At 39.7% G+C, this 20,199-nt stretch overlaps 1 protein-coding gene and 1 long non-coding RNA gene across 2 annotated transcripts in view; one reads left to right on the forward strand and one right to left on the reverse strand.

Annotated features, from left to right (window-relative positions):
• Positions 1 to 6,411: 6,411 nt before the first annotated feature.
• ARHGEF38 (Rho guanine nucleotide exchange factor 38) overlaps positions 6,412 to 20,199 on the reverse strand; it is a 36,539-nt gene continuing 22,751 nt past the window's right edge. Inside the window, exons 6-14 of the mRNA XM_010309302.2 lie at positions 18,951 to 19,150; positions 18,301 to 18,434; positions 16,503 to 16,607; positions 15,208 to 15,330; positions 12,505 to 12,825; positions 10,337 to 10,477; positions 8,947 to 9,145; positions 8,510 to 8,769; positions 6,412 to 7,763 (exon numbers count right to left, since the gene is read on the reverse strand). Coding sequence (XP_010307604.1) covers positions 7,578 to 7,763; positions 8,510 to 8,769; positions 8,947 to 9,145; positions 10,337 to 10,477; positions 12,505 to 12,825; positions 15,208 to 15,330; positions 16,503 to 16,607; positions 18,301 to 18,434; positions 18,951 to 19,150 — 1,669 coding nt within the window. The 3' untranslated portion in view covers positions 6,412 to 7,577. The remainder of the gene's footprint in view (positions 7,764 to 8,509; positions 8,770 to 8,946; positions 9,146 to 10,336; positions 10,478 to 12,504; positions 12,826 to 15,207; positions 15,331 to 16,502; positions 16,608 to 18,300; positions 18,435 to 18,950; positions 19,151 to 20,199) is intronic.
• Positions 9,488 to 15,354, forward strand: LOC142601702 (uncharacterized). Its single transcript, XR_012835266.1, has 4 exons — positions 9,488 to 10,491; positions 11,572 to 11,676; positions 12,679 to 12,833; positions 15,069 to 15,354. It is a non-coding gene; the product is annotated as an uncharacterized LOC142601702 (long non-coding RNA).

Genomic DNA, 20,199 nt, shown 5'->3' on the forward strand with positions numbered 1-20,199 from the left:
ATTATTATTTAAAATTACTACTTTCTCTTGCAAGGAGGGAGCAAAGGCAGAAATCTCTTTAGTAGTTAGTGACCGTGTTGGTCACTGTTCAACACTTCAGATAAATAAAAACCCTTTTCTAGCCCTGTCAGCTTGTTTCTAAATGGTGTGGGGGAGGTGGTGTTGCTTTTTAAAAAATATGTCTATTGCAGAGTTTTTAAATCAGTTGGAAAATCATTTCCAGCAATTTCTGTAGGAGATAGAAGCAGAAGTAGATGCATACAAGTGCATGTCTTCTTTCACGATACTCAAAGTAACAAATGGGTTGTGTATATTCTAAAAGTTCAATTTCTTTGCCCTTCCTCTCAGTGATTTGTGTTTCATAGGGAACACTCTGATCATGTGTGCTTTCCCAAATCTGCCAGAAGACCCTGCATTTGAATTTACTAGCAAGTGTTGCAGAACAACTTCTGACTGGATATTGGCGTTGGATCTTTCAAGGCTTGTATGTAGATGGATTTAAGCCTGGGGAGAAGGGTTGGATTTCCAGATGCAATTTGTAGAGATGGGCCAGGAAATGTTGGAGATTTAGAAGATTCTTGAGCTTATAGAAAGTTGATTCCAATCTCCTGGCTGCAAAAGCATAATCAGAAAGAAATGCTAGGACACAGATCTTACCCAGCTCTATTAATGGTACCCGTTTCATCCCTTGACTTGTAATTAGAGGGGAAAACTACACACCATCCCACTGGTTCTGAAGTTGCTCAGCGTCAGATACATATTAATGCTAAGACTTGTAGCAAGCTCCCTGCTTGGGTTTCAGGTTGGCAAGCCTGCCAACAGTGGCTGAAGGTGTGGGGGCCAGGCTCTGGAACTTGGGAGGCCAAGCGTTAGGATCCATGTAACCTGGAATGGGGATCCTGATCTGCTGCTGTCCCTCCCATAGCATTCATGGGGCAAAGGGTTGGTTTGATTTGGGCAGGGGGCAGAGGTATTCAGAAACACTTTTCCTTTCTCCTCAACTTACAGGCTTCCTTTTTATTTTTTCTTCCCCTCTAGTAGTTCCTTTGTGGACTTGCAAGTGTCTGAAATAGTGATCTAAGGTATGTTAGCTGTTAAAATATGTCCAAAATATTTTTAATGGTATGGACTTTTAAATAGAAAAGACTGCTCAGAGATCTGAATATATTCCTTTAGCCCTTCATGAAAATGAGGGTTCATATTTTGCTTTCATAAAGAATAATGAAAAAATTGGGGGTTTTTCCCTGAATAGGAAAAGTTTTCTAATTATGCTGAGTAATGTATTCCACACAGCCTTGACGGGAACTGTCATATCTGTGTTGCATTGTTACTTAGCATCCCAGTTCCAGGAGCAAGTGAAGCAGATGCCACGGGATTATTGCGAGAGAAGCTGTGCCAGGGCAGAGTTGCGTCCAGACATCAGCAGTGTCCAAGGTGACTTGTATTCTAGCGGCCTCTTGGGTTCTCTGCCGAACTGCTAATAGTACTACGAACTTCAAGTGGGGGCAGGGAGGGAGGAAGAGGAATCTGTCTCTATGTGTGGGTGTTCAAGCTGAATATGTTAAATTCTCGCTTCCAGGGCCTAGGGTGGGATCAGCTTTGTGCCTCTTCGTTTTGCAGAACATAAATCCCAGCCCCAGCACTATCTTGTGCTTAGTCTATCTAGTGTAATGAAGGAGGTTTGTAGGTGCTGTGGCACCCTCTCAGGAGCTTCCTGCAGAGGCATTCGCAGGTTTTTGCTGACTAGACCTAGCTCACACCCACAAGCCTTCCTTCAGCTATTTCTGCGTATCTTGCCCAATTCTGTTATGCTCCTTTAAACTTGTCCTAGCTGTGTGTGGGTTATGCATAATGCTTTACCAACTACAAGACAGGTAATTGAGAAAATATCAGGTCTCCCTGAGCTGTTCTTTTCACAGCTTGTGCTCTCTCTCTTAATCCCAGCTGCTCTAGGTTTGGTTCGGCTCTCAAGAACTGGAGCAGGCTGAGCACTGGAAAAGGATCTCGAGTCTTGCTGTCTGTGACCAGCACTCAGCAATCCCCTCTCGATTCCTTCTGTGATGAGGGGAGCATCTCTAAAAACACCTCAGACTTTCATAGGTAGGTGAAAGCTACAGCTTTTCTTAGCCATCCTGTATTTTAAATACATGTAAAGCTGATACATGCAGCTATTTTCCATACCTTTTCTCCCTTCTCCACATTTAATATATAGGCTAAGTTTCCTTAAAAATCCATAGGAATAGTTTCATTCACTCGGGATTGCCTTAGCTATCTGGAGAATGTGCATATTTTTTCAACTATTATTTTCTGTGAAGGAAAAAAGGAAGGTTTTGTCTTTGTAGTGCCCACATCTTTCAGGGCAATTTAAAAAGTAACAGTGTGAGGAGGATGAATCCAGAACTCTTAATGCTTTTTGATCAGCCAATCCTTCTTTCTCTCTAGCACAGGGGGGTTTTAATGGTGGTACAGTAGGAAAAAACACTGAAGCAATTTCCATTAGCGAACAGAAGGCATGTTTTCTTCCCAAATGTTAATCCGAAAAATGTTGCCTATGCTATGAAATAGAGTGTGAAGATAGATTCTTTTAATGGCTGGAGTGCTCCTATGTAAAGTGTTCACTCTAGTAGTAAAACCTGCTCCCACAGAAACGTTCAAGGTACTAGCTGCCTCTGTCTCACCTCTGAATATACGTATAGTTTTGCTTGTGAGAGTTCAGGAGCTTATATCTGAACTATGCAGTTTACTTTAGGTACCATGTATGGGGTGAACAAAGGCAGAAAAAATTGATCTCTTTTTAAGTTGTGGTAGCTAGTGCCATTTAAAATATCTCTGACGCCTGATTCAAGTGTACCCTGGTGTTTTTACATCTACACCTCTGGCATGGGCTGACTGTTATCTCCTATTCGTTTAGAATAAAATAACTTACGTTATACCTTTTATGTATGCCTGTCTTTTCCCCCTACTAAGGCAAAGTCTAGCTGGACTTGCTGGTATCACTGTATTAACAAAAATCTGCAACAGAGCTGCAATTTTTATCGGCAAAAGGCTTTCCTCCACTGTAACTTTCCCAGCTTCCTAAATGAAATACAAAGTCTCCTTCTGTTGGTATAAAAATGTCAGTTAGGATTGTGATTCTTTGAAGTATTATATCAGGAAGGATTTATAGCACAGACCTGGTCTTTTAAATCAAGTGTTTAGCTTGAATATGTGAGATAGGCACTGCTGAAAAATAGAGTAGATTGAAGGGAACAGTTGCTTTCTGCTTTGAAGTTATAGTTAGGATGGAATTTACAACTGTATTTTCAGGAAAGGAGTCTGTTCTACAGGATTGTTTGACTGAATTTGAATGTCAGGTTGAAGACTCTAGTGTAGGGCAGAAAGAAGGCAGGCCCTTCTGAATTTTGAGAAGCATACCTCGTATTTAGAAAAAATAACTGGAAAATAGTCCTGTGATTTTTCTATCCTCAAACCAAATTGCTCTGTGATTTATTATAAAAATAGTTACTTGACTTTCCTTATCCATTTTATAATATATGGTAATATTTGACTTCCACTTAAATATTTTTTTAAAAATTTTTCATAGATGCCCAAAATCTGATACCCTTAGTAATGTGAAATGATAGGTTACTCTGGTTTCATGAGTGCTCCTTCTGGCCAGACTAGGGGATGCTGGTGATACCTGGGTCTAAAAGGAAAGATCTAACACGAAGTTCTGTAGTTTATTTTAGTAACACAAGCTTTTTATAGTTCACAACAGAAGGCGGATCTTGGATAGCATATAAAGCTCTTTGCTTCTGGAAAAAGTCTTGTTAAAAAAAAAAAAAAGAAGAGACATATCTTTACAAAAATAGATTTTTTATTATTACAATAATTTAAAAGAATATTTTTTCACCATTTCTGAACAAACAATATTGTAAGAGGAATTATCAGTAACAGATCTACAGGCACAAAGGAATGACATTGACATGGCTGCATTCTCTACTGCAGGTGTTAGGTCTGCTTCACGTATCTGCATTTTTACAAGCTATCTTAAAATAACAGCAAAAGTATACTTTAGTGTTTGAAGGAGGTAATTACTCAATGAAGCTTCCTAAGATGACAAGTCAGGAGGAAAAATTCTTCAATCTGTGTTTGCACTGAAAAGGTGAATCCTTACTGAAGGTTCACAAGCACCATCCAAGCAGGGGGAAATGGTGAAGTACACAGGTGCTAGAGGTCAGAGCCAGAGACTCTGCGCTGTTTGTTGGCTTGGACATTTTCTGGGTTCCAGGTTATTGATGGCAACACTTAAAAATATTCCCTGAATGGAGAAACACTTCCATTTGAGTGGATCCAATCTTGGAAGTATTTGAACTGTTGTGACAGTAACCCTATACAAGTAAAATGCACATTTGAATAAATGCAGGATCGGTCCGTTAAACTGCAGCCTGTCCCTGCTTCAATCAAAATAAATTAGTTTTGTCATTAATCAGAATAAGAAAACTCTTAGAATACTGTAACCTTCTCTATGTTAAAGAAACAGCTGAAAAACCATTGCATCTTCTTAGGAATTTCTGGAGCCCTAACATAGCTCGGTTTCTAGTATTTAATGCACTACATTAACAAAAATATGTCTGAGCAAGTCTAATATGAATTGTTGTAAATCTCCTTAGTGTAGGAAGGCTTTAGATTCAAAAAGTATCTCTTAATTTTTTGCAATTGTAGTTTGCATTCATCTGTTTTAAATTTAAAAAAAAAAAACAACCAAACAAACAACTTGCAATATATCTGTAATACCAAATGGTAACAGCTAAAACTTTTCTGAAATGAAGTAAACCAATCCACCTGGGTACCTCATAAAGTACTTTTTCTGGATCCTAAGCTATGAGACTGTAATAAAGTTGTATAAATTATCCCATAATATAAAAATTATTATGGGTCTTAACCATACACTGGGGTTTCAAATGGCCTACTAGGAGTTCCTAAGACCCACAGAAGTTCAATGAAATTTAGGTGGCCAGCTCCAGTATATATCATCTTTCATTCCTTGTTACTTCGGGATACCTAGTGAATATTTTGGAGAGCAGTATTTGAGTACACATTGAGACATCTTCACAGAGCTTGATTTTTCATGGGGAATGTACCTAACACTCAAAATCAAAGCTCTCCCTATGACTCAAGCTGAGTTCTCAGAGCTAAGACTTCAGAAATCTTTTTTTATGGATTCTTGCCCTTAATTAATTTCACTGTCTGAAATTCAAAACTTCATCATTGTGCTTACATGACTGCATTAAGCCTATTAAGTACAATTCAGTCATTTCTAAAACTGTTTCAACTATTGCAAAGTATAGATCATCTCCAAATAAAATACTCTAAATTGTAAAACATACTGAAAAGCTTCTCACGTGCATCTTCCCCATAATCTTAAAAATATAAAAGCCAAAGCAGTGCAGGCTTAGTAGGGGAGAGTCTTTCAGTCCATTCTTCCAAGCTGATACTCCCTCTCCAAAGCTTTATTTTCTTCATTTAACTAAAGGCAAAGTTTTCAGCAAAAACAGCTACATCTGTTAATAAATTGAATGAGAACCTTTTTGCTTGCTATAGAAACAGCAAGATTTAAGTGCATGAGATGATGTACAATTAAGCAAAATAATGCATTCCTGCTCATTGGATTGCAGTAGTTCAGAGTTTCACACACCAGTTTCTGGATCTCCATCTCAGAGAACTCAGTTTCTCTATCATATGATTTAATCCAGCACAAATTTCAGGTTCTCATCTCTGTGATCCACTGCATTTATCTTCCGAGCAAGATTGAGAACTTTCTTTACCTTTAGGAAAATAATATGAAAATTTGGGACACTAAAGAAAATGAAACTAGGTTCATTAGTGTAGGAAAACCTAATGTTGGCATCGACTGCCCTAACTGCCTCATCCTTTCTTTGCTGACAGGCGATTTCCTATTATATCTCAGTAAGGGTTTTGAATCGTTTCATCTTCATACCCCACACTTCACTATAGGAAGCAGAAACTTACACAAAAGCTTAGAACAATTTCTGTATGCCTATGATCAGCAACACACACCCCTCTTAATTTTAAGAGTGGTGTCATTTTAATGGTCAGTCAGTAAAAATACCTGACAGGAGTTTACCTTCAATTACACTATCTGCTGCAGGCACAGTCACTTTTTTTGTTTCCTTTTTGCAATGCTTAGCACAAGCAGGTCCTCATTTAAATACAATTTCATTGTATTGAAATAAATTGTGATGAACGCTCAGTTATCAATGGTAATAGCAATGAGATATTGTTATATTGCTATTCAGTCTAGTTCAAGTGTAGGGCAGCAGCCTGACCTAAAGATCACTGTAGTCAGTGAACCTAAAGAAGTACTATTTGATGTTCAAATCCTTCCTTGGGATTTTGTTTTCTGTGCTCGCTGAGGATTCAATATGAACTATATTAACTTGTTAAAATAGTCTCCACTGTTTTGAAGATACTTAAGCAAAATGCAGGGCTTTTGACTCTGAATTCTGCAAACAGTGAATCAGCTCATTGATACATTCTTCACTGTTCAATCTAACATCAGACACTTTGATATTTTTTTTTCTTGAAGAGAAATTTTGATGCCTCTCTAGTCCTAGCTTATTCACTAGACATTATGATCCCTGTATCTGACCTAAGGAATCAGATAAATAGTAAATATAAATATTCATTGAAAGGCATTGCTTTTTTCTTTTTTTTTTTTAAATCTTAATAAATTTCCCAAGTCTATTAACACAGGTTTCATTTCACCACACTTGCACTATAAAGCAGTTAGTAGGGAGATGTATGTGGAATTTCAAACCTGCTGAGCTTTCATATTGCTACAAACTGTTTCCTACCATAGGAAGTAGTTGTGTAATTCTTTTGAAAATTATAACACAGTACCTGTTTCTTGTGCCCCTTCTTTACCTCCCTCCGTTTCCATATTTAACTAAATATACCTTCTTCCCTGGGACCAGCCACTAGTACCACCACAGTTGAAATGTTTGCTACAAAAATTGAAACCCTTTTTCTTTTCCCCCTCCAATAATCTCCACTGAGAAAAAGGTACATTACAAAAGTGGCTGAGGATAAAAATAGACAACCAAAAAGCTCAAGTTTTAAGAGGTGTCTACGTTCACTGAGATAGCAGTTCAGGAACAATTTGCCCTGAACTACAGCATCCCTGAAGACTGAATTTGTCCTTTTTCAAGGCTAATTCTCTTAATCATGAAGATTATTTGCTAAATATCATGGAAGAAAATGACAATTTTAGCTGTGATTTGTTCTTATAGGTTGACTTTTGACGTAGGACACTTTCGCAAAAGAGAAAATTATGGGGTAATGGAAAAGCAAGCTCTTTGGGATGTTAATCAGAATCAGTCTTCCTGTTAAATGTTTCCTCCCTCAGGTCTTGACAATGGCTTTTGGAGGATGGAGGTTCTCAGTATCATCTGTGTGCTGTACCAGATACCATGGCTTCTGTCAATCAGTTCTGAGTTTGTCTTGCTTGCTGCAAACCATAATAGATGATTATTCTGTCCACTTCAGAGAAACTGGCTCAATGGGCCTTTCTCTTCCTAAGCATATGTCATCTTCCCGAGATAATTAGATGGTACATATCCTTTCTGTCCTTTTGCTTCTGCTAGCCACCATTCTTTATTGCCACTCAGGTCAGAAAACCGAAGTATCCTAACCTTCTGGTACTCCTGAAGACTGAGTTCTTGATCATTTCTTGCTTGAAATGCATAAACAGCATAGAAGGTCTGAAAAAGAAAAGCCACAAAACCCAAAATCTGAATTCAGAAATGTTGCCACATCTTATCCTGTCATTGTGTATTAGTATGAATTATGTATACAGAAAACGTGTAATAACCTATGCGAACCAGTATGCAACTCCATGGTCTGCAATTGCTAGACAGACTACGATGAACAGGGCTAAAATAAAAAGTAAAATTGAAGGACCTGGGGAATTATGCATGGAGAGGAACAAATTAAACTCTGAGAGCTCATCACCTTACTACAAGTGCCTGTTTCTGTCACACAAAGCAGCCTTGGATTGGATAGAGAATTTTCCAGCAGGGCTTCCTTAGGGGGAATCACCTTTCCTGTACTCAAATGTGGCACACGGGTCACTTCTGTGCCTTGCTGAGCAGCATTGCCACAGCTTTCTTGTCAACAGTAAGTGCAAAAATCCACTAAACAACTGAGCTATTTTGCAGGTTCCTGCTCCATAGGAGAACCTTGAGGCATTGTACATGCGGTGGGGTAATGCAATGGTGTGTTTTCTGTGAGACAGGACTGTGATTCACGGTTTAACTGATTATCTTTTCCTACCTCATAGCTATTTAAGAAAGGCAAAGAACAGAGGATGACGAATTCCCGTGTCATACTGACAGATTAGTGCCAGTCTTTTCTGGTGTAAAAGGAAACCATTTAAATTATAAGCACTATAATTCTAGATTTGAAATAAGAAAAACAAGACGACAGGCACAGTGTGTATCAGACTTACATGCTGATCATCTGTATCCTGAAAAGCATCGGTCCCTGTGCTGTTAATTGCGGCATTTTCGCAGAAGTGAAGAGATGAGCTGCTGTCACTCTTCTTGTGGCCTGGACTTCTTGTCCTGCTGTCAGTGGAGGGCCGTGAAGAGACAAAGAGGCTGATATTATCAAAATCGTCATCACCGAAGCTGTTTTCTGCTATGTCCTTCTGCGCTTTGGCTGGATTGTAAGGCCTCAGGAAGGAGGAATACACATACCCTTTAAGGACTAGACACCAGAATAAAAAGAGAGAAAATAAGCAGCAAAATACTGCTAAAACCATTTCAAACCCAACCGTTTTATGCAGCTGTCAGTACGACAGAGGCAAACAGATGGGGCCAGAATGAAAAGAAATCAATATCCCAAAGGGAAGCTGTTATTGGGATGTTTGTGTGGAGAACTTACTTCCTGCGTCAACAAGCCATCTGCTTGTGCTTCCGAAGGGGTCCTTTTGCTCCACAACAGCCACCAGTTCTCCTTCATGTAAATCGATATCGAATTCCTGTGTGGCATTGCACTTGCGCTTAGCTTGGTATAGCAATTCTGTGCTGTACGTAGACAACAGCTCAGACCTGTGGCCTTCTGTTTGACGTGGGGATTCGACCTGAAAAGCAAAAAAAAGTTATTCACTGGGAGTAATGCCGAGGCCATTTCTAAAGCAACACGGGTGCATAAAAACCAATGTATGCTGCATGTGGCAACTGACCCTATGTTTTTACACACAGATCAAGGAGTTACTTACACAGCTATATGTAACCAAACCTCCTTTGCATATGCAGCAAGAACCTGTCCAACTGCTGTATTAATAGGTGAGCAATAAAGGGCAGATTTTAAAGAAATGTAGGAATTTCACTAATTAAAGACCTCTTAGTCTATCCTCTGCCATCAAAAAGCTGGTATTCTGTATGTGAACTGTCACTTGCTTAATTGTCTTTTTCGTAGCAATGATCTTTGAATTCGTATGTAATATCACAAAAAAAGCGTAATCCAAAAATTGGCTGAGGTGTACTAAGGTCACATAACTTGCATGATAAGGCATTAGGCAAAAAAAAAAAAAAAAAACAGTGGTACCCCAACCGTCTGCTTTTTGTGTGAAATTACCTCGCTAAATAAGGGCAAGGTGCTATTAACTGCTGGAAGCATATTCACTCAGGGTTTAGTTAGGAGGCAGGGAGGGAGGTGCTGCACATCAATGTCATCTTAACATACCACAGAAGCAAGAGCACACGTGCCTTACTGATGCTAAAAGGAATCCTACAGCTTCCTCAGCTTCTCCTGTAAATCTGCACTTGAGTTTTTATTTTGCTGTAAACTAGGCACCTACAAGCTCTGGAAATGTCTGGTGAGATTGGGAACCAGGGGGACACAGATTTTCTGGTGAATTTTCTGCTGTGGAGGTGTATGTGTGTGCATATGTGTGTAAACACCAGTACACATAGCCACAGCTGAGGATGAGGGGAAAAAAATGTTCTGAATTAGAAGACTAAGACGCACCGTAAGAGTATTTAACAAAAGCAGTAATCAAAGGTTACATATACAACCTTAGACTTAACGTGTACTTAAAGACCTAAGGGTAATTAGAGATAATTTCAAGTGGATTTTCAAGATAACATAAGAACAGAGTGAAAAAATCTTCAGAAGTCACTGGTCAATGGCACAGCTTCATTCCAACAACCTGATTCAGAGTCCCAGTGAAGAGACAAAGCCCCAACCTCTAGGTGGCATAAAAATGGATTTGTTTCAAAAGTGATCAAAAGAGGATGCTTGTCACACAATTTGGATGTATGGTACTCACTGGAGAAGGGACAGGTTTCTTTTTTTCCAGGCTCAATTTTCTCTCAATAAAGGTTGTACTGCTGTTTTCTTTTACAAAGTTCAGCTTGTGAACCTCCTCCATCAACTGATTGTGCACTTCACAGATGCTCGAGGAAGACAGCTGCAAACACAAAGGTGGGTTAAATCTCATGAACAAAATGGTAAGGAGATTTGAAAGAGCAGATTTGGTTTAATGGTGTCATGGTTTATCCCCAGCCAGCAACTAAGTAGCACATGGCTGCTTGCATGCTCCCTGTCGGGTGGGATGGGGAGGAGAATCGGAAGAAAAAGGTAAAATTTTTGGGTTGGGATAAGGACAATTTAATAGGACAGCAAAGGAAGAGGAAAATGACAACAATATAAATAAAAGAATATACAAAGCGGACGATACACAATGCAATTTGCTCACCGCCTGGAACCCAATGCCCAGCCTGTCCCTGAGCAGTAATCCCTCCTTCCAGGCCAGCTCCCCCCTTATATTCTGAGTATGACATCAAATATCCCTTTGGCTATTCGGGTCTGCTGTCCTGGCTGTGTCCCATCCCAGCTTCTTGTGAAAATTAACTCTATCCCAGCTGAAAACCAGGACAAATGGGCTGAATGCTGGGAGTTGGGAAATCTGACAAGTTACTGCTATTTTCTGCAGAGCACATACCGTGCTAGGTACGAGAGGGAAAGAAAAGAAAGGTCCTTGCTTAAATGAAGTTTGTAATGATTGCTATTAGATTTAAAAGACATGCTAATTTAAGTTAAATCATTTAAAAATATTCTAAACAGTGATGAAAATGAACAGCCTTGTACTTATGCTTCTGAGCCACCTGCTTTCAGATGCAAATATGTATCTTGGCAGCTTTCAGAGTGGCCAATGTGAGGCTTGGAGTAGTTTACCCCACAGCTGTGTGTTTGTGCAACTGGGTGCTGCCACCAGGTTAAAAATGGTTGGGTAAGCTGAAGCTCTGTCTGTGGCACTGGATAAGTGCTTTTTGGTCTATGTTTAACCCCAAATGTGTTTGCTGATATAAATGGAAAAAAGAAAAAGAAGGTAATTTTGTAGGCAGAGCCTCACAGAAGACAATGCTCAATACAACAGCTTTCAAAACATGAAATCGTCAAATTACAAGGATGCAATTTCTTCACGCAGGAAAGGCCTTCATTTTCCCATTAAACAGCACAGCCCTATATTTTGATCCTGACCTTGCTTTCTTAATTTTTCAGCTGCCCCTGACTAGATAGTGCTGTGTTCAAGCCTTGATGGAAAGGAAAACGCAAGAATTGCCTCACAACAATGTGTTTCCTATCCAGAGTCTTGCTCCTGTTCAGGTGAGTGGATTTGGATGTGTGGAAGGCATTGTTGCAGCTGTGTTTCTCAGGGGGTTCAAGTCCTCTAGGCAAAAATATAACAAAACTGAAACACTGTAGGATTTTCACACAAATTAAGAATACTTTCTCAACTTCGATCTTCAGGTAATGATCATAGTGCCCAGAAAGAGTAGAGTGGGCTGGAGAAACTGATGCCCTTCTGTGTAGCTCAGATAAGCATCTTTGGTACTTTTGGCTACATAAGTGAAATTATTTGAACTGTCTAAAAATGCTGACATAGACAAAGCTATTCCTTACTGCCTAGAGATGTCTGCAGGAGCTTCTGCAGGATATTTGGGCTTAAAAGCAACTTGCTTTTCATAGACATTATTTCATCATATCTCCTAACCTGCTGCTTTTCTGCAGTCATCTGTGACTCTGCAGGTCTAGCAGCAACAGGAGCATTCATGTACTTTCTGAGAAGTTCTCTTCCTGTGTTTTCTGGGCTACTCAGGGTAGACGCTAAGAAACAAAGACTGAAATGCTGGCAGCTGCCTTCTTTTTGCCTTACTGTAATGTTCTTGCCATTACTATCAGTGTAGCAGCTGGAACAGCTGCATTAAGATCATTCTCGATGAAAAGTCCAGGCCCGACAAAACTTAAGCTCAGAACTTAACCTTTGCTGAGCTTGCAAGGAAAAAAAAAAAACCAGCGCAAACCTGACTGTGTTTAGCAGAACAAAGAAAATCAGTGTAGCTTGTAGGTATGTGTCCTACGTAACTAGCCAAATCACACAGAAAGAAAAAAGACAAATAAAGGCAGAGCTACACCTGTTTCTAATGTACTTACCGGAACAGGCACCACCACAGCAGAATTTGATTCAAGTGCTGCAGACATAATATTCCTAAAGAGGGTGATGAAACAATGCAGGCAGTTCAGCACAATCTTTTTGGCTGCTCTGTTGAATACCTGAAGTTCTTCCACTAACTGTGCATTTAGAGCCTCATAGTCTTTCTTTGCCAGGTCCAGCTCTTCTCCTGTTGACCTCTGAAGGTAGCTGTTATAGTCCAACAACTTGTCATAGCGCTTCTGGATGAGCTTCTGTGGGCCTGAAAACAAGGCCTGTAGTGCTGAGAGAGGAGTCAAAACAAGCTTGTCCAGCTGAGCCATCTGGAAAGGTATAAACCAGATTATTTTATTCATGCAGTTCTTTGGACCCAGCAACAGGTTAGGCCTGATGGCAGCCTATATCAAGCAATCTGTTAATTCACAAAGCATTGCTTCAAGCGGGGTCTAGCATGAGTTACAATCTCCTTGATAACATTGCAAAGGAGAGGTAATGGTTTTGCAGCTTAAAGTGTCTGGTAACGGTTCCTTGGAGCATGCAGCCTGCCACACTGCCCTTAGTGTGTTATCACTGAGGAAAAACTGGGCAAGGATCGGTGAAGTGGTCCAATAAAACTGGGGTTTCCATAATTGGAAGGCCCAATGCCAATATACAGTCTAGAGGCAATGAAGTCTTGTTAAATGGCAGTCTTGCAGTCTTGAATGCTATCAAAGCTTTTTTTTTTTTTTCCCCTCCTGGAAACAGCTGTAACTCAATTCCTGTTTAAGCAAACACAAACAATCACTTGATTTGATTAAATTATGTTATGCTTGTTGGTTTTATCTCTAGTAATCAACAAAATTAGACACCTGGTAAAAAAGCAAAGTCTTTCTCAGACTTTTCCATTAGTCTCTAATTGTCTCAAGGGATTAATATTGCATGAAATAATTTTTTTTTTGTAAGTAAGTCACTTGTTCAAATACAGCACAGGCTTGTAGTGAGTGAAACTCATCATCATATTAAAGCTCTGGGACGTTCTGTGTGAATTAAGTTGTTGAGTTGAATGTGAGAATAAAAGAGCAGCTGTCCCTCTACCCTCCGTAACACACCACAGTTGACAGATCCATTTTAGCACCAGAATTGCTCTCCCAAGGCCAAGATGACGTACACTGGCTATATGGTTCCTACTTTATTTCCACTTGAAAAATTGGTCTGTGTTTAGCAAACCAATTTTTGATGCATTAAGAAAACAATTTTCCCAAACTTCTGGACCTGATTTCCAGAAGAGAAGAGGCTGTTGTGAATTTCTGCCCTAAAATTTTCACTAAAATATAATGAGAGAGGAAGGTATTCATTATTGACATGCACAGAGGAGAAAAAAAAAATATTAACCTGAGCCCATTGCTGAGATCTCCATTGATAATACCCTTTCAGGAAAACATGTGAAGAGCACTATGGGTTATTCAGTGAGAACATTACACATCATGCAATGTCAGGACAAAAGTGGGTTTTTTTAAAAAAAAAAACTTATCCATAGGGTAGAGAATCCTTGAAATCTTGTAAATCCAAGACACAGAAATAGAAATTAACATGGTTAATAACAATGTCCACAGTTAAAACAAATAAGTGGGTTTTTTTGAAACTACATAAACCTTCAGAATAGCAGGGTCATGAGCCAATAGGAGTTACAAAATTTTTTTCTGAAAAAGTTTTCTCTTTCATCTAATGTGGAATTGCTTCTGCTTTTCTTTGATGTTTCTGAATATGGGGGTATCATCTTCCATACTGGGCACACTCACCACTGCAATGATAGAGGGGTACTCTTCTGTGCTTTATGCACTCATTGTAAAGACATTGTAAATTTCTTTCTGATTATTGAGATGAATTTTTGAGATTCTTTTCAAATGTGGGAACTTCAAAGGAAAGGAAATACAACATCTTACTTCCCTGTCATTATCTGGGAGGATGTGGTCTGTAAAAGATCCTTTTGTTTCTTGGCAGATTCTGTTTTTCAGTGCTTTGGAAAGGATTAAATGGCTATATTTTAGTCAGCACAAACGTAGCAAAGTATAAGAAAACCTCCACCTCTGAATTTTCCCAGCTTGAGCAGCTGCTTGAAGAAGCAGCCTGCCCCATTTTGAGGAGACATTTTAGTCTATCTTAGTAGAGCCAGACATTAAGAGTTCATTTGGATCCTGAAAGCAAGAGACTAGTTGAAAAATTATCACTCTCTTTGATTGTTTTTTAATTCCTATGGGCTATATTCAGATTTTTCATGGTTTCCCCATATGAAGGATGGTAACTTGCTTGAAAAAGTAATAAAGCTGAGATTTTCACAATCTATGATTCCAGGAGCTAATAGTTCATGAGCACAACAAAGATCACAAAAGTCACTCTAAAACTGCAAGTCTTGGTAACAAAAGTAGCAAAGCAAAGATCTGCTGCTCTTATCTGAAACTCAGGTGAAACATGTAAATTTAGCACAAAGATTTTAGTTTAAACCTAGGAATTTGGCTTGAGAAGTTTCTTTAGCTCTTCTAGGGAAAACATAGTGCTCTTACACTAATTTTTATCTTATTTCTTACAGAAACTCAACAAAAAACCCCATTCATCTTCCCCAATGGATTCCTAAGGTTTTTTGGTTTTCTGTCCTAGTCTTCCTCACATCCACCTGTTTTCTCACACATACAGATAGCTGTGTAACTCTGGACATTGCTTACACTTACAAGGTCTTCACAGAGATTTGCAGTGTTGTTCCATTTTTTCAAATGCTCATTGACTTCATTGTCTTTGTCTTGCAAGATTTCCTGAAGCCCAATTATATTTTGTGCAGCCAGATGTATAGAATCCTAAATGAGGAGATGGTAGCAAGATGAAACTGTATTACAATCTGTTTTAATATATTGCATTTGCTCATGCAGATACTGCAATAATACTGATGGAATGAGAAATATTTTCCATCTCTGACATCTGTGCAGTTTCCAGCCATTGTGGGATTGTTTACTGTGATAATATTTTCCTGTGTTTTGTCTATTTTCAATGTAAACTACTTAAGAATCAAGTTGTTAATGTTGAACTGAAAAAAATTATGCCCCAACCTAATGAGTGTCCCATTGGAAGTTACCTACTCCTCAGCAAGAAGCCAGCTCAAGACCCATGCACCCTCAAAGGCCTCTTTTGGAGGACTAAGTAGGACTACAATGGTGTGTTTCACTTACTCTGAATTTTAATCTTAATGCAGTGTACATCCATTTGGATAAGAAACCGTCAACACCATTCCAGGCAACAACCCTTTGCAGCTCACTGGCCTTTCCGTTTGCTAAACCAAACAAGATGAGTTTGCGGTAAGCTCTGGCCAGCTGGCTATTGATCTTACCTACCACTCAACCAACCTTCGTGTCCAGTTTGGGCACACATTTTGAAGGGCCTCATGCCATCTACAAAGTTGGCAAGTTGTCCACAAGAGGGAAGAGTTGGTAAGTTACAAGCCAACCCATGTCTTTGGAGAGGAGGATTAAAGCAAAGACATTTACAGCACTTGAGAACTCTGTATGTCTAATGCTAGCCCTCAACACAACCTAGCAACAGGATAAAGGAAGGAGTCGTCATATCCAAAATATGTATTTTTAGGACATTTTAATTCATGTGGCTGCAACTCAGTTCTTCCATTTTTAAAGAGAAGCTGTTGGTGCTCCACTGCAGCAGACTGCATATGATGGCTTCACACAGTGACTGAAAGTCATAACTGTGCCACCAGACAGCGCCTTCTTTTCTGTACTGCACCCATGGGTCTCCATAGAGCCTGCTTGTCTAAGGGGAAAAATGCAGAAGTGTGGGCTTCAAAACGTCTTTGCTGTGGGCTCAGTAATGCTGCAGCAGCACAGTGTATTTATTTAATATTGTGATGTAGACAGGCCTGCTTATAAATAATTTGGTGTTGCCTAACCAGTGGCAGAAACGTGTGTTAAACTGATTATGGACATGGTTTGTGTCCACAGATTTCAAAAAGGCCTGTACCCACCTGTAGATGTTGTGACGAGAGTGAAACATTCTTCACGCACAATTTCACAGTCTTCTCTAAACTTCGAAACAACTTTTCTTCCTTATTAAAAGTTTGATCTTTCACCTAAAATAGATGTTTGCACCGTTATTTTGGCAGCCCAAAAGAGCCTGGCTAATGAAGGAAACATCCGGAGTGCTGCTGGAAAAATCCCAGACTTTCCCTTTGAAAACAGAACAGATTGGCCCCTAATTCTCCCAAGCTCCAGTTTTAATCCAAGAAAAGTCAAAAAGGCACAGGGCAACATGACAGAGAATTTAATTTTTAATCCTTGTGGAAGCAAGGAGTTGCTTTATTATAAGCACACCTATGTGTGCCAATAACACTCTTCATTTTCTGCATATTGTTGCTCCATTTGAGGAAACAATAGTGAAAATTGTAAGATATTTTTATGTCATGGCATTATTTTCCTGGGTGCTTCTTTACGGGTGATGGGGAGATTTCCCCCAGGCAGGCTGTAGATGGAGCTGTTACCTCTAGAGCAATGCCAGCTCGTCAGCTAGAAGCATCAGCAACTGGAAATAGCCCTGTACTACTTTTTTATGCTAGCTGAAAAAAACCCTGAAAATACGTTTATTTCTGCCAGCCTTTTACTTGAGGAACTTGAGAAATCTCGAGTCTCATTTTCAGTGGTCTTGCTGTAAAGGTCGCAGAGTGTTTCAGAGATGTGAATTGGGAACTTTCTTAGTCTAATTCAGCAGGAGAGAGGGCTGAATCTTTTTAACAGATGTATCCTGATTCTAAAATGATTCTCAAATGTTTTAAGCTTAATTAAAAAACAAAACAAAAAAAACCCCATAAAACAGAAGCTTCTAAAGAAAAAAAAAAGAAAAATCACATTTCCTCTTAATCAAATTCGATTCCCTCCTTTTCCTCTGATTTTATAGCCTTGCTGGTGTCCCATTCTGAATACAAAAATTTCCACTGTACAAATAAATGAACAGAAAAAATCAATGTGGGTAATTTGCATCGGAGAAAGGGGAAAACCACTGATAAAAAACAAAACAGGAAAAAAACAGCACATATCTTGTAAAGACACATCTAGAAAGGCAAGTGACCTTGTATAATCGGCCATCTCATGCAGTGAAGTGCACTGGATATCATTTTCAAGGTCAGCTGTAATTGATTTTCTTTGAGATTTAGATTTAAGCTTTCCTGAAAATGTTTATCCTGCCTAAATCTTGAACTACAACCTCAAAACTATGAAGGAGCGTTTAATTTTTGGCCACCCAACACCCATCAGACTTATGACACTACCAGTGTGTGGTACTACCATTTTTTGCCTCTGGTAGTTTTGATGGTTCTGGATCCTTAAACATGTAGAGGCAAACCCCATGGCCTTTCCTAGTCAGAAATATTGCTCGTCTTCCTCGGTGGCTTCAGAACCTGAATGTTACAATGCGGAGCAAGATAGACTGAACACGTCCTCAGCACCTACAATAACTATTGCCAGTCTATCCGCTAAGCGCTGATCTCAGCCTGAGTTTCACAAAACTACCAGCCACTTCCTCTTTGGTGAAGATCAGAAGTTTGAGAAACTCTTAAATAAAAAAGGAAAAGGTGGAGAACACATTACGTTATTTTCTATTTCAATCACAAAGATCTTTCCTGTCTTCTGTGACAGTCAGAAAATGACTTTATAAATGATGCAGAAAAAAGCAACACCACAAACTCCATTTCCAACATGTTTTAAAAAATGCCCAGTGCAAAAGCAGAACTGAAGCTGTCAATGCAAATCTGCAGTTGGATGAGTAAGTACCTGAGGTTCTCCCCCCGTCAGCATTTTCAGATGGCTGGTGACCCTCTTGGATTTCTTGCTAATGGAGTGGATATTCAGTCGGGAAAACTTTTCTTTAAGGGTTTCATCATCATCATTCCTCTTATACTTCAGCACTGCAGACAGAGAATTTCATGACACTAATAATCTGTATTCACAGAGCTTTTCACAGGGACGGGCACACAAATTTGAAACCATTTGAGAGCAGACACTTTGATGTCACTTGCTGTAATCTTGTGTGAAAATGCTTGAGATGATGAAAACCCTGTTATCGACGCTAGCCTTGGGAAGAGTGAAGTTAGGGCTTCAATGTGGCAAGTCTGTAAGAAATATTGGTATCGCTGCATCTTAATAATTATAAGCGTTTGCAACTGCATTATGGACAATGAACTTGGATATAACGTGAATTCTTTCATCACTTTCATATTTTTGGAGTTACCAGTCAGATAACATAGCTGGCTGAGGACAAGTGACATTAAGGCATCTGTTACCTTCTTGAAACCCAGTTCATTACACAACTTGGGTAGCACCAGCCAAAACTGTCATAGTGATACAACCGGAGTTGAAACCTCTCTTGTAATTGCCAGCCCAAACCTACAAAGACAGAAGAACTCACTGTGCCTTTTTCTTACCTAAATCTTTCCTCCTTTTAAGTTCATTGATGTTCATATTAATGTTTTTCATAGCCAAAAGGGCGTCTTGTAGCGCCTTGTGGTCAGGGTGACAAGCAGGAGTTGAATTCAAGAGTTCACAGAGTAACAAGGGATATTTCATCACCCGTTGCACTGGTTTGATCATCAGGGATCCCATGTCCATTAGATTTGGCTTTCCTCTATAATTTATACCAAAAAAATTGTCACATAAGGACAAGCTCCTTGAAGACAAAAACTTATTATTATTTCTGTCTAGTCATTGAAGCTGCTGCCTTTTATATCCTTCACTTGACCTTTCAACTACAGAAAATATCAAAACCAGAGCAATGCTTTGCACTAACTCATAGAAGTGCAATTACCACTTAAGTAAAAAAATAAGATACATTTGTCAGGGAACAGGGGCCATTGTAAATGAAACTCTCCTCTCACCCCCTCAATGAGAAATACACACCAGGTCTGAGATTTCTGTATTTTCAGCAACCTACCAGACTATTGCTTAGACATTACCTCTGAAACTGTCCCACTCAGTCTGAGGGTGCATGTGGTACAACTTACACCCCACGACACCCAGGAAGGGAGATGTAGGTGGAAGAACAAATAACAGGAAGTTTGAGGAACACATGTGAGCGTGTCTATTACATCCTGCTCTGGCCCCTCAGGCTTAAAATTGCAACATCTCCCTGATGAGAGTAATGGTGATGCCTGTTCATGGCTGCATCCCTTCTGACAACATCTCTCAACTTGCCACAGTGACCCTTAAGCTTTACTGTCTTTTACCTGTGGTTTTTCTTTGCTGGCCGCCAGTAGGTTATTTCTAATGATGCCAGAGCTTCCAAAGGGTAGGAGATCTGACCTGGGGGAACACTGAAAATACAGGATGTTCACCCAGGCTTGATCCAACCTATTGGAAGTCACCTTACACAAAAGCAAAGCAGGCAGCTGCCTAGGATGGCAGAAGGATGACAGTAGGAAAGTCACAGCTTCCAGCGTGGGCACAGGGATGATTGGCTCCAGGCTCGATGCCCGCTGGCTTGGCAGGGGCAGCAGAGCAGCTTCCCCAGGCACCCGAGCTCTCCATGCAAGGAAGTTACCAGCCAGCTGAATTCATGCTCCAGCCCCGCACCGGACAAAAGCCTTTGCTTGCGCTCTGTAGGCTTGAAGGGGAGAGGCTGTGCGGTTTGCAGGCCATTGCAACAGCCTGGAAGAAAACAGGGAAGGGCAGGACGGA

This window comes from Balearica regulorum, chromosome 4 (genome assembly GCF_011004875.1).
Source record: "Balearica regulorum gibbericeps isolate bBalReg1 chromosome 4, bBalReg1.pri, whole genome shotgun sequence".
NCBI lineage: Eukaryota > Metazoa > Chordata > Aves > Gruiformes > Gruidae > Balearica > Balearica regulorum.